Genomic DNA, 13,191 nt, shown 5'->3' with positions numbered 1-13,191 from the left:
CCATCCATCATCTATGACGTCTATATCTAGCGATGCCCTCATGCCAGCCTTGACTCAGCCTGCGTTGAAGTATTTTCTGTACGGTAGTACGATTTGAAGAAGACGCAGTAAGTCTCCCCTGGCATTAGCTCACTCTCAGGAGGTGAGACTCACTCCTCGTTTTACTTTGGAAAACTAGGGATTGACGAGGTTCCCACTTACCGTGTTCATGTTGTTCATATTAAATCCTCCCATAAGTAACATGACGTTGCTACAGATCTGATCCATAATCATCTGGCCACACAGGTAAATAGCAAACTGTCTGAAGAATCTGGTCTGGTACAGAAATTCTTTCTTGCCAAACAGTCCCTGTTAAAATAGGACATGGAATCGTAGTCGTTATGTTACAGTGAAAAAGAAGCAAGTCTAGTTTAAAAGCATACAGACCTTCCAAAACTGATAATGGAGTCATGTCCCCAATAAGCCCATTCTAAGTGGCAAGGTAAGTAAAAACCTGGGAGCTGGGGCTGCTGCCAACCTCACGAGAGAGGTTTGTCTCCAACATCACTGGCCCAGGAAAAGATCAACATTCAAAATTCAAAGTATGGTTTCTGCTGAAAGTGTATCACTTTTGCACCATCATTAAGTCAGAAGACCGTGAAGTCGAGCTATTGTGAGTCGGGGCTGTCCGTATGTCTTAGCGAACCGGGTTGGAGGACTCTTCTATGCAGACAAGGAATTATCTGAGGAGTCACGTACCTTGATCATCATATCCGGAAGCAACAAAAATTTGGTACCAGGGCTTTTTGCGTGTTTAATAGTGGCTATAGGCGCTAACGCAAAATACATTTTGATTTTCTGAGCCAGCGCTGGCATGGTGGAAAAAGCAATAAAGCCTATGAGAGAAGAGATAGGTCAGTGTGGATACTGTGTATCCTAGAATCCATAAAATGCTGATTGTACTCTTATCAAGTTATTTCAGTAACTATGGGTGATTGTATCTTAACTGTCCAAGAAAGTATGAGCTCTTTGATGGGGAAAACATCAGCAGCCACATGCCTCAGTGCTCTCTATGACATCTGACATCTACCTTCCAGCTAGTAAGTTCTCCCTCCACTATTGAATTAAACTATTGAGTCTAGTGGTACGGACTTTGAGAAAACATATATTCAGAGAAGTAACTATGTGCTGGACTCTTTTCAGGGCACTTTTGTGGTTCTTACCTCATTGAATTCTTAGACTCTCGTGAGATATTTTTAACAGATCTCTACTTCACAGTGAATGAAATTGAGAATGAGAGAAATTGTCTTATTTATCAGTAACAAGCAGGTTCTGTAGTATAATGGGTGTTGGGATAGCAGGGTTTCCGGTGGCCTCCTTGATGCCTACCTTTTCTGGAACCCTAACTGTACCATGATCTAACAGACAAGCTGTCTATTGAACTGGATCCCAGCTCCTATTTTTGTCATAGATCAGGTCTGGGACGCTGGCTAACTCAGTCTGTGCCTCAGTTTCTATGCCTGTGAAAGTCTCTGAGTTACCAGCATGTGGGGACCATCTCTGTGGAGCCTGGCAAGAAAAAAAGGCTATCATGTAAAGCCATGGCTTGGTCACTCTATTTGAAATACCCTCCATCTGTGAACTCCCTGTCTAGGCTGATATTTGCAGCTTGAGGGGGAGGGGAGCTGGGCAGAGGAGGACCAGTATCACGTGACTTCCTCCAGTTCCCTGAGGTGAGTGAGTATTCCTGACGAAAGCTTCCTCCCCCACTGCTCCCTCCACGTGATCAGGCTTGGCAGCCACATGCAAAGGTAGGCCCAAGAGTGACTCATTCCTCTTGCTCTCCCAGCTGTACCATCAGTAGGACTGGGGTGAACTCCATTAAACTCTATTCCAGCTGGAGTGTGACCCTATTAGAACTCCCCTCGGGGCACCTGGGTGGCTCAGTGGGTTAAGCCTCTGCCTTCAGCTCAGGTCATGATCTCGGGGTCCTGGGATCGAGTCCCACATCCAGCTCTCTGCTCAGCAGGGAGCGCGCTTCCCCCTTTCTCTGCCTGCCTATCTGCCTACTTGTGATCTCTCTCTCTGTCAAATAAATAAATAAATCTTAAAAACAAAAGAACTCCCCTCAAATGTCAAGTTTGAGAACTCCAGCTGACTTCTCCCAGCGATACTTTTTCTTTATGCAAACCTAGTATAAGTTCACCATCTAAGCAGCTCCATGGTTGACGACTAGAAGAATCCTATTATGCTTTTTTGTCCCCTTTCTCGTCTCGAAAGAGCATTTGGTTCATCATCAGCACCTTTGTCTTAATGTCAAGCTGGACAATTTGAGTGTAGAGCAAAGAGAATCTCAAAGGCCTCCAGCCATTAGAGCAGAAGCAAGTATTAACACCCCAAATTGCTTTCTGTGAGGGGTGTGGTGAGACGTGTCATCCCCAGAGTCAGTTCATGGTATTGGAAAATCCAGAGAGGAAAATGTGAAAGGCAGACCCTTTTCGCTCGCCAGAGAGCACCAAATAAAAAAATAAGCCCACTGAACTCCTGCCCTGAGTTCCAGGGAGGATGTGCTCCCCTGTCTCCTCAGAATCCCATACCTTGGCCTTCCCCTTTGGGTTTGGCTCAGGGTGAAGGCAGAGAGTGCTCTCAGCCCTCCCAGGAGAGCCTTCTCCTCATGGCATACACTGTATCCCTCCTTGTCCAGGTCTAAGCCAAACACACTTTCCCTGTGGGCTTTGATCTCAGAGAGAGCCAGAGGGCATTGCCTCCACTCCCGTCTCCCCAGCGATGACCTGTACCCAGTGGGGGCCGTGAGTTAAGGTTTCTCACAAATTCACCAAAAGCAGAAGGACAACAGCATGAAATTCCAGACATTGGCCATAGAAGGGAAGGAAAAAGACTTGAATGAAATCCTCCAGCCACCCTGTCTGTTGTGTAATGATCATTTTTCCTGTTTATGGGATTGAGTGCACTGTCTGGGTCAGAAACTGCACTTGCATTTGCGTCTTAGACAAAACCCCTGCCTCACAGAGAGGATCCACATTGTCCCTGAATAGTTCGAACACCTCTAACTCCCCTATGAGGAAGTTACTCTCTTCATTTTGTAGATGAGGAAACTGGGACCACAGGCATTGGACAAATCACTCGAGGACATTCACCTAAGATGTGGTAGAGCCAGATGTGACCTAATCCCACCTCTGCCCGCCTCCAGAGTCCTTGCTCCTCCTGCCCCTTCAGTCCCAGGCTTCCACAGCCCCCGAAGAGTCGCCGAAGAAGACAGGGCCAGAGCTGAGAGGAGGTCGGGTGCCAGACCCCAGGCACTGCCGAGCACCATACGCCCATGTCCCTGACTATACAAACCTGCTCTCCATCGAACCTACCCATGGTGGTGCCCTGTGAGTAGCCGACATAATAGATCTTTTCCTGGCCAGTTTTCTGCAAAATAAAGTTTATGACTGCAGGAAGGTCAAACCTAGCCATCTCATCATAACTATAAGGGGGAAAAGACAAAGTTACATGAAAAATTATAATCAGAAACAATGAAAGCAGCCCCTGGGGTTTACAAACAAGACCTCGAGTCATCAGCCCCACTAGCTTGTGACCGTACCCCTCAGGATGGACTTGTTTCATCCCCGTGACACATGGGGGCCTCTGGGCTCACAGACCATTTGCACTATTTGCATCCTGCTGTTTTCTCCGGGTAGTATCACAGAGCGATAATCATCCTCAATGAATGTATACTGAGCACGTGATCTGCCTCCTAGTAGAAATGTCCTGTCATAATTATTGGAACAGCACCCGGCCTTACGGATTCATTTGTATGGAAAGGATTAAAAATGCCGCAGGGCCCTTCTCCAATATAGGTTGAGATAAAGAGCAGGTTAAATGCCAATAAGTAATTTACACAAAAACATTAAAAACGGTGAGATATGTATTAGCCAAATTGATAATCCCTAGGGCTTAATAGTTTCCCTGATATCTCTAATGTTGCCTGATCTCATCTCTTTCTGGGGGTACAAGTCCTTGTCATTATCCGGGAGTGGGGGAGTTTGTTCCAGGATGTGCATTTACAAGGACATGGACCTACACACCTTCTCTCAACTACCTGACACCAGCTGCCATCTCACCCTATCAGGCAGGCCCATTCTTCTATTGGGGAAACCCATCCTCCCCACTACTTCCCCCAAATTAAAACAACTGGGGGCTCTCTACCAAGATGGTGCGTCCAGAGTAAATTATCCAAATGCTAGAAGTCCTATTCTTTACCCGGTTCTCCCCAAGACATCCGTGTCCACCTCCACTCGGTATACCTGAAAGCCCAGAACTCATCTTGGTCTACGGAAAGGGTCTTGTGTTTCCTGGACCAGGTGTTCCCCCTGCTGTTCCCCAGCCACACGTCAAAACCGGCATCTGCCAGAATGAAGCCCAGGCTGTTGTTGGGCAGGTTGGAGATCCAGTTGCTGGCGTCCCCAAGCAGGCCGTGCTGCAGGAACACCACCGGCCTCGGTCCTACGTGCAAGAGAATTTCAGCCATTAGACATGTTCTCCACCTTCCTTGTTACCCTCTCATGTGCAAGCACCTTCAAGTTCAACAGACCCGTGTTCAAATTTTGATTTAGCTGTTTGGTAGATTGATTATATTAGTTGACCAACTTAATCTGTCTGTGTCTCGATTTCCTTATCAGAAAAACAGGGTTTTTGTTAAGACTAGGTACAATAGTGCACAGGGAGCAAACAGGACGATGCCTGGTATAGAGAAACGATCGGTAGAGTTTGGCTTCCATTGTTGCCTTTCTGTAGTTCTTACTCTCACTCGGTGTGTCTGGGCTGAGGATATTGGAATTGCCCAGGAAATAGCATAGTCTAATGATTAAGGTAATTATGTAGTTATAAATATAATGATATATTACATAATTACATATGCATATATAATCATATTATAAAATTATATATATATGTATTTGCCATAGGTATCATACGTATAATGATTTAATGATTACAGGTCCTTCATGTCAAAAAAATTCACAAGCCACCTAAAGGAGCTCCCACTGCTCAAATATGGGAAAATTTGAGATTCAAAATAAATAATGATAGCAATAAATCATATCTCAGTGAATAAATTAAGAATGTGTGAGTCTAGGGGCACTTGGGTGGCTCAGTCGGTTGTGTCGACTCTTAATTTTGGCTCAGGTCATGATCTCGGGGTCAAGGTCTCGGGGACCCATGATCGCTTGTGCCCCTGACTCTTTAAAAATATCAAGGTCAAGGGGCGCCTGGGTGGCTCAGTGGGTTGAAGCCGCTGCCTTCTGCTCAGGTCATGATCCCAGCATCCTGCGATCGGGCCCCATATCCGGCTTTCTGCTCAGCAGGGAGCCTGCTTCCTCCCTTCTCTCTCTGCCTGCCTCTCTGCCTACTTGTGATCTGTCTGTCAAATAAATAAATAAAATCTTTAAAAAAAATCAAGGTCAAAAGAGACAAAACTTGTGAAATTTGTTTCAGCTCATAAAGGAGACAAAAGTCATGAAGACTAAATGTGGCATATGACCTTGGATAAGACAACTGACCAGAAGGAAGAGCAAATACAAAGGACTTTGGTATAACTGAAAACGTATGAATACGGGCTATGCAGTAGCTACTAATATCCATAAGCGTTAGTTTCCTAGTTTCCTGATAGATGCATTGTGATGATAAAAGAGAACATCTATCCTTCTTTTTAGTGAAAGGGATCAGGATACGACCCAGCCTACTGGGTGATTTTCTCCTTGAAGAGGTCAAACGGGAGGTGCAGGAACAATACTGGCCACTAGAGGGGAGTATTCTGCACCAACTGGACCCAAAGGGCAGATGGATGGGTGTGTTGAACTCCCGGACTCTAGGGGTTATAAGTGAACAGTGTAAGTAAGCAGGATGTGAGAACAGAGTCTCCATCCACGAATAGGGGTGCAGGTGACCCGTGAGTTCCGACACCGCCGCAGTCGCTCGATTGCTTGGAAAAGCTGTGCCTTGCTTACCTCCTACGATTTGTGGGGCTCAGCAAAAAGTTCTCTTTGCATCTCTAGGCTCTCTGTTTATTTGTATAAAATTCATTGGTTTATTCGTTCATTCATTCCACACAGATTTATTGGCATCTAGAATGTGCATGGCATTCTTTTAGGAACTGGCTGTATAGCTTTCAATAAAATTGATAAAGTTCCAGCTTGCAGGGAGTTTACATTCTGGTTGCGGGAGATAATAAACCAGCAAATTATCTATTATACTAGGGGGTAAGCGCTGTAGGGAATGTAAGCAGGATAAGGGGCCAGAACCTAGTAGGTGGGAAGGGGCTGCTTCAAACGCACCAAGGTTGGAGCAGGCTGGGCTTATAGAAAGCACAGCTGTGCAGGAGGTATATTAGAAAAAAAAAAAAAAGCTGGTTTTCAAAGAGCTGTACACATATAAATTAGAATAAAACAGAACCCTGAAGCTCGTTTACACCAAAGAGGATAGCCTTCGTTGGCAGTCTCGGGTCTTAATTAAGGATGTGGGCTAGAGTGGCAGACCGGTCTTGATTTGAACACAGGTTTTGCAATATTCTAGCAAGTGCTAGCATAGGCCTTCTGGGCAAGTTACTTAACCTCTGTGAGTGCCAGTTTCTTCAGATTATTGTGAAAGTTAAGAGAGACTAATGCAATTAAAGCACATGGCATCCTAGCTGGTGTTTGCAAAGAACACGGTATGAAACTGTATTATCTGGACTCATGGTAAATATTATAGTTGCTGCTATAAATGTCGAGCTAAAGAATTCAAAGGACTCGAGCACACTTTCGTTGGTAATGAATGTGAATATTTTTAAAAAGCTGGCAGTAGCTGAAAATCTCATAAAGAAAAAAATGGGATTCCATGAAGAAATGTATCAAAAGATGAAAAATGTGTATCTGTTGTCTGATTTCTTTAAAAGAAATCCTGGCCACAGGGGTTCCTGGGTGGCTCAGTGGGTTAAAGCCTCTGCCTTTGGCTCAGGTCATGATCCAGGGTCCTGCGATCGGGCCCCATATCGGGCTTTCTGCTCAGCAGGGAGCCTGCTTCCTCCCTTCTCTCTCTGCCTGCCTCTCTGCCTACTTGTGATCTCTCTCTGTCAAATAAATAAATAAAATCTTTAAAAAAAAAAAAAAAGCTGGCATCATCCCAAATACTTGAAATGCTTTTTGGATGGGGAATACAGAGTATGCAGTGGTGGATGCCAGGTGCCATATTGGAGTTTGCATTCTCCATGAGCAAGGGTTGGTATGGTCTTTTCAAGAGACCATCAGTGGATATTCTAGAATATCTGTATAAGAGGGGTTTGGGGAATGGGTCAAGAAATGGACCTTTCTTGAAGGTCTTTTTTTTTTTTTTTTTTAAAGCAAACACTATGTTTCTTTGAGATCATTGGGGATATTTGGGATAACTGCGGTGGTGGTGATGGGGAGGATGGGGGGGTGGAAATATCTTTTGGCTCAAACAATGGGTTCCAGTCCATAACAAGAATCCAGACTCTCCTCGACACACTCAAACCACAAGGAAATCATTACTATAGAGAAGGCTGCCATGTTGGGATGGCATGGGGTTGAACCATACCTGTCTTTTTAAGTTGCGCTAGGCCTTGAGGAATTCTGTTAACAGAAAGGATGTACCCATCTTCTGTCACAACTTCGTACTCCTCACAAGGATAACCTTGATGTCGGATGATTTCACTCTAAGGAAAAAACAGTGCCTTTTGAGTTCAGTTCTGTATGGCTATACCCTCAATGATCCAAAAGTAAAACAGAGATTCCTTGACTCTGGAAGATAGAGAAAGGAGTCCCTTCTTTTTCCCATTTACTGATGTTATCTTAGAAGAACTAACCAGCCCTCTCTAGTACTCATTTTCTTTCCCTTTAGTGTAGAGAATGGACTAGAACAATGGTTCTCAAAGTGTGGGCCCTGGACCAAAAGCATTGAATTGGAAACTCTGAGGAGGGGGACCAGCAATTTGTGTTTTAACAAACGCCTTTGGACATTCTGATTTACTCTAATGTTTAAGAACCACTACACCAGAACCCTGATTTCAAAGCCTGGGTGCATGCTGGAATTTTCTGGGAGCACTTAGTGGTACAGTTTCCTAGGCTCACTTCAGATATGGGACCAGATAATTGCGATGAAGTCAATGAGGCGTTCTTCCCAGGACAGCTTCGGAGAACCTTCAGGTCACGCGTTCCCTGCAGCTCTTTTCAGCTCTGAGAAGCACAGGCTCATGAACAGGAGCTCTTAACATTTTTAGGTCAGGGAGCCCTCAGGGAATTTGAGGAGACCGATAAAAATGGATACGCACATGGACCCAGGGACACTTTTTTTTTTTTTTTGGACACATTTTTGTATCTCCTTTTAGGGGTTCCTGATTCCTGGTTGCCTATATATAGACCCCTGTTTAAGGACCCCTACTCTACACAGATATCACAAGTAGAAACTCTAAAACAGGAAGCTTCAGAAATCTCAGTAGCCTCCCTATTCCTGCCCAGCGTCATTGCCCAGAGGAGGGAATCACTTCTCTCAGCTTTAACAGGACCATGAGGAGAAAGCCAGGTGTGAAACGCCCAGCGTAGTGCCTGGGGAAAAGGGGCATAGTAGTTAAGAGAAAGGTCCTTGAGGTCCCCTGCTTGAGTTTTATTCCTGGTTCTAACACTAATACAGAAACCAGCTGTGTGATCTCGGAAAAATTACTTAACCTGTCCCTGTTCTTTAATTTGTTCATCTGCAAATCAGCTATACCCATGGTCTTTACTCCCTGGGGTTCTGGCAAGGAATGTGAAGAGATAATGCACCTAGAATGCTCACTGGCACGTAGTCGGTATTCAACGAGCAATAGTGACTACTAGAATGAAAAATCACTCCCACCTTTCCAAGTAACTCCCATTCAGTTGCAGACTTCTGCTTAAGAGATCTTTTTCCAGGGACGCCTGGGTGGCTCAGTGGGTTAAAGCCTCTGCCTTCGGCTCAGGTCATGGTCTCAGGGTCCTGGAATCGAGCCCCACATCGCACTCTCTGCTCAGCAGGGAGCCTGCTTCCCTTCCTCTCTCTCTGCCTGCCTCTCTGCCTACTTGTGATCTCTGTCTGTCAAATAAATAAATAAAATCTTTAAAAAAAGAGAGAGATCTTTTTCCAGAAAAACTTTCCCTGGATTAGGTCCCCCTCTTCTATGTTTTCGTCTTTGATTTCACTGCTATCGTAATTAGTCATGGAGGGTCTATTTTCCCCACTGGACTGGAAGTTCCGAACTTGGGTCTTTTGGCATTCGTAGATGTCTCTGGAACATCACTGACTAGCACACCAACAAGGGACTACTAGGTGCTCAATTAACACTAGCTAGAAAGACTCAAGCAAAAAACCAGTTGTAACCCCAAATACAGGCTAGATTATATCCATATAAATCAATCTACAGAATCAAACCATTCTGGCTCCGAATGGCTTGTATTCTATTCATTGAATGTACACCAGTAATTGTATGGATTTCCTATTTTACTTTGCCTCTCCAGGCATAAACACTCAGTGGCAGAGTCTGACTCAGTGGGTTTTGGTGTTAGGGTTCCTGAAGCCCCAACAGCGCCCCATGCTCGGCACACCCATTGGGTGAGGCTTGGGGAGACCGGTTCTGCCTCCAGTTGAAGACACTGCCTCCATGCAGTAACTCGGAGGCATGTGTGTAGGATCCTCCCAGGGCCAGCAAGCTGGTGGGAGCCTCTTCTCACCCGGGAGGATTGATTGCACGTGGGTTGCAATTATGAGCTTTGTGTCCAGGCAGGCCCGGATCTCAACTGTGGCTCTTCTACCCGCCAGTGGTGCGGCCTAACTGAAGTTGCTTACGGCCCCTTGCTCTCAGGTCCTCGGCTTTGAAAAATGGGGATGATCCCACCCACGGATCGGGCCGTACCTCGACAGCTTTTGATCACCGTGTCCGCCACAGGGTGAGTCTAACTATACGGCGGGCATTCCGAAACTCAGCCCACAACCTGAAAGTAAGCCCAACACTCTGGATTACCTAAAAGGACGTTGCATCATTCGTGAGTCTTACGTACACGAGCCCTCTCTAGATTTCACCAAGGCCCCCTTCTTGCCGGTTGACTGAGGTCCCAGTCCGAAGGAGGGTACGAAGAATGGATGTTTCTAGAAGCTGGTGTCCTGACAGTAAGCGGGGAGGCCTGAGCCCTTTCTAATATGGGAGCAAATAGGGAAGGAGTAAAAATCACAGCTGGAGTGGAATTGCCCAGGGTCTGGACGTGGCTTAAGATACCACGATGATTTCTCTGCTCCTAGAATGAACCGAAGAATCCAAGAAAAATTTACATTGTGCCTGGGGCAAAGGGATTAAATCATTCACCCGAGTCTACCAAATTTCTTCAAGGAGGATGAAGGCGGTTGACACATACCCAGGTTAGCATTCCTCCCAGTAAGACATGCTTATTTATATCTATGCTCTGCTAGCAAAAATCACCACCACATAGAAATATAATATGTAATGCAGGTAATACACAGATGCAAAAGTGAGCATGTGAGCCACTTCCTTTCCCCCAAAACACAGAAAAATCCCAACTTACAATATTCATGAATGCTTCTGGATCCACGGCCTTTGTCGGCATACATCCTGAATTCACATTTCTTTGGAACAAATACGCCACCAGAATCAGAAGCCACATCTCAGTTCTGTGGGAGACAATCCACACTCTTGACAAGATCTCTGGCATGATCCAACATCTGCATTTATTTTTTTCTTTTCCTGGCAATATCACAACTTAATCCTAACGTCGGAACCATCTACAGCTTTAAAAACTCTTTCCTACATGTTCCATCCAGGATTCTTCCCCCAAATTCGGAAGCAAATCCAACAGGTTTGGTGGACAGGGAAGAAAGAGCTGGAAGCAGAATGGAAACGTGGCCCAGGATGTCTCAATGCCACCAGCCCCTCCCACTCCTCCTAGAACGCACAGTCACCAGCCCTCAACTTCTAGCTGGCTAGAACCTTCTTTCATACCGCCTGGAGTGATGCGCATGTGATACAGCCCATAAAACCCTTGTTCTTCTTCCATAAGGAGATAGGAACCACAGGGAAGACCATTTTTTCTTTTCTTTTTTCCCCCTAGTTTTTGTCTTTCTTTGGAGGGTGGAAAGATACGGAGTCTGCCGAAAACTTTGCAAGCTTCTATAGTCACATTCAAAGGCTTCGATGATCAGTCCTTTTTTTTTTTTTTTAAGATTTTATTTATTTATTTGACAGAGAGAGACAGCGAGAGAGGGAACATAAGCAGGGGGAGTGGGAGAGGGAGAAAGAGGCTTCCTGCCGGGTGGGGAGCCCAATGCGGGGCTCGACCCCAGGACCCTGGAACCATGACCTGAGCCAAAGGCAGACGCTTCACTGACTGAGCCACCCAGACGCCGCCCCCACCATTCGTCCTTTAACTGCAGATCAGTGTACTGATAAGCAGTTTTATTTAACATGTCAAGAAATGATGGGACATTTTCTCTTCTTAGCAATGGGTGAGATCATCGACTGGAAGAAAATGAATCTTCCACATTTAGGCCATTTCTCTGTGGCTCCACTAAACAGACACAGGCAAAAGGGTTTTATTCTGGGTTATAATCACGAGCTAATGCCAAGAGGTTCCTGAGACAAATACCTGGCAATTAAATCATCTGCAATAACTCAGCTGAGTCGCAGCCTAGTTATTTTCACAACCGGAATGTCCCAATCGGATCAACTGTGGGGTGGTGCGAGCACTTCCTTACCCTACTGCTGTTGAAGCAGGCCAGGACGATAGACTTGCTGTCATTGTGAGTAAAGGGTGTGTTATAATTTAAGAAAAGAAAAGAAAACAAAACAAAACCAGCCATTATTTGAAGGGACTTATTTCTTTGTTTAGGGAGATGAACCATGAGAGACTCTGGACTCCGGGAACCAAACAGAGGGTTATGGGGCAGGGGAGCGGGTGGTGATGGGGAACCGAGTGATAGTATTAAGGAGGGCACATGTGGTGATGAGCCCTGCGTGTTATAGGCAGCTGATGAATCGTTGATCACTTCATCAAAAGCTAATAGGGTACTATATACTGACTAACTGAACATAATAAAGAAAATACATTAAAAAAAATGAACTGAGCCAACAGCGGCCACACTAGCTTAGAGATGCCTGGAATGTGGTTGGTGAAGGAGCCGAGGCTAGAACAGGACGTGCGGGTCTGTGAGAAAGGACAGCCCACGGTCTCAGCCTCGCCCGTGCTGGGCTGGTGGCGGAGGTGTGATGACACAAGCTTGAGGCTCTTATCTGGACCCATCTCAGCGTTCCCACCGTGCAGATCTGATGCTTGCTAAGGAGGGGCCGTCTGACCTAGTTCAGGAGAGCAGGGACGTCTGTCCAACACTGCAGAGAGCCCCACGTCCTCAGTCCCTGCTGAGCTCGCTCTGACCTTCTGCAAAGTGAGACTTTCGAAGGGAACTTTGGCTCCCATCACTCATATCTTGGAGTTTTAAATGTCAGAAAGTAGAAAAAAAAAAACAACAGAAAATCACATTCGGGTCTTTTTTTAAAGAAAAGCGTGAAAACTCGGCCAGCATTACCTCGGTAGATTGTGCAACATGAATACCAAAAATTCAGGAGTTTTAATTCATTGGCTAGTATTATTACCACATGGAAAAAAGTGGGACATTTCAGTGTCCTCGTCCCCATTCGAGGACAGAGCCTTACCAGCGTCAGAAGAAATGGCATCAATCTCTGGAAACTATCTCTTTAAAACTTCTCTCCTGGATTTGAGATTCAAGATTATTCTCAATGATTTCATTATAAATTTGGGAAACTTAATCTACTCACATTTGCTCCAATATATTCAGGTAGGATCAACGCCCGCATTGGATTAATAAACTTGTGAAAATTATACGGATTTGTTAATAAAAGAATTGATGCCAATTAAACTGCTTGGTTCAGAAAGAATGCCGTTTTGGGTGTTTTTGTTTTCATGCTTTCTGGGCCATGCCCTCCTTGGGTGCGAGCATAATGCAGAGAAAATACAGTTCAGTTTGGCTACCAAGTTCTTGGGTGACTTTATGAGCTCCCGACTGTCCTTTTGGAAGCAGGAAAGTGACATTCTAAGTCCAGCTCAAGGAGATAAATTTTGAACAAACATGAAATAAATTCATTTCTTCCCCATTCCAGAATTTTAACCACCTTAG

At 45.3% G+C, this 13,191-nt stretch overlaps 1 protein-coding gene across 1 annotated transcript in view; it reads right to left on the bottom strand.

Annotated features, from left to right (window-relative positions):
• LOC308355036 (uncharacterized protein) overlaps nt 1-13,191 on the bottom strand; it is a gene marked incomplete at its 5' end in the record, with an annotated part of 56,030 nt that overhangs the window by 6,475 nt on the left and 36,364 nt on the right. The window contains 7 exons of the mRNA XM_080822943.1: nt 202-348; nt 739-875; nt 3,360-3,469; nt 4,290-4,488; nt 7,576-7,693; nt 10,569-10,747; nt 12,155-12,332. Coding sequence (XP_080679069.1) covers nt 202-348; nt 739-875; nt 3,360-3,469; nt 4,290-4,488; nt 7,576-7,693; nt 10,569-10,747; nt 12,155-12,332 — 1,068 coding nt within the window. The remainder of the gene's footprint in view (nt 1-201; nt 349-738; nt 876-3,359; nt 3,470-4,289; nt 4,489-7,575; nt 7,694-10,568; nt 10,748-12,154; nt 12,333-13,191) is intronic.

Source organism: Martes martes (assembly GCF_963455335.1).
Source record: "Martes martes genome assembly, chromosome: 14".
Classification (NCBI taxonomy): domain Eukaryota; kingdom Metazoa; phylum Chordata; class Mammalia; order Carnivora; family Mustelidae; genus Martes; species Martes martes.
The sequence above is the reverse complement of the archived record's forward strand: the minus strand, read 5'-3'. Positions and strand labels throughout refer to the sequence as shown.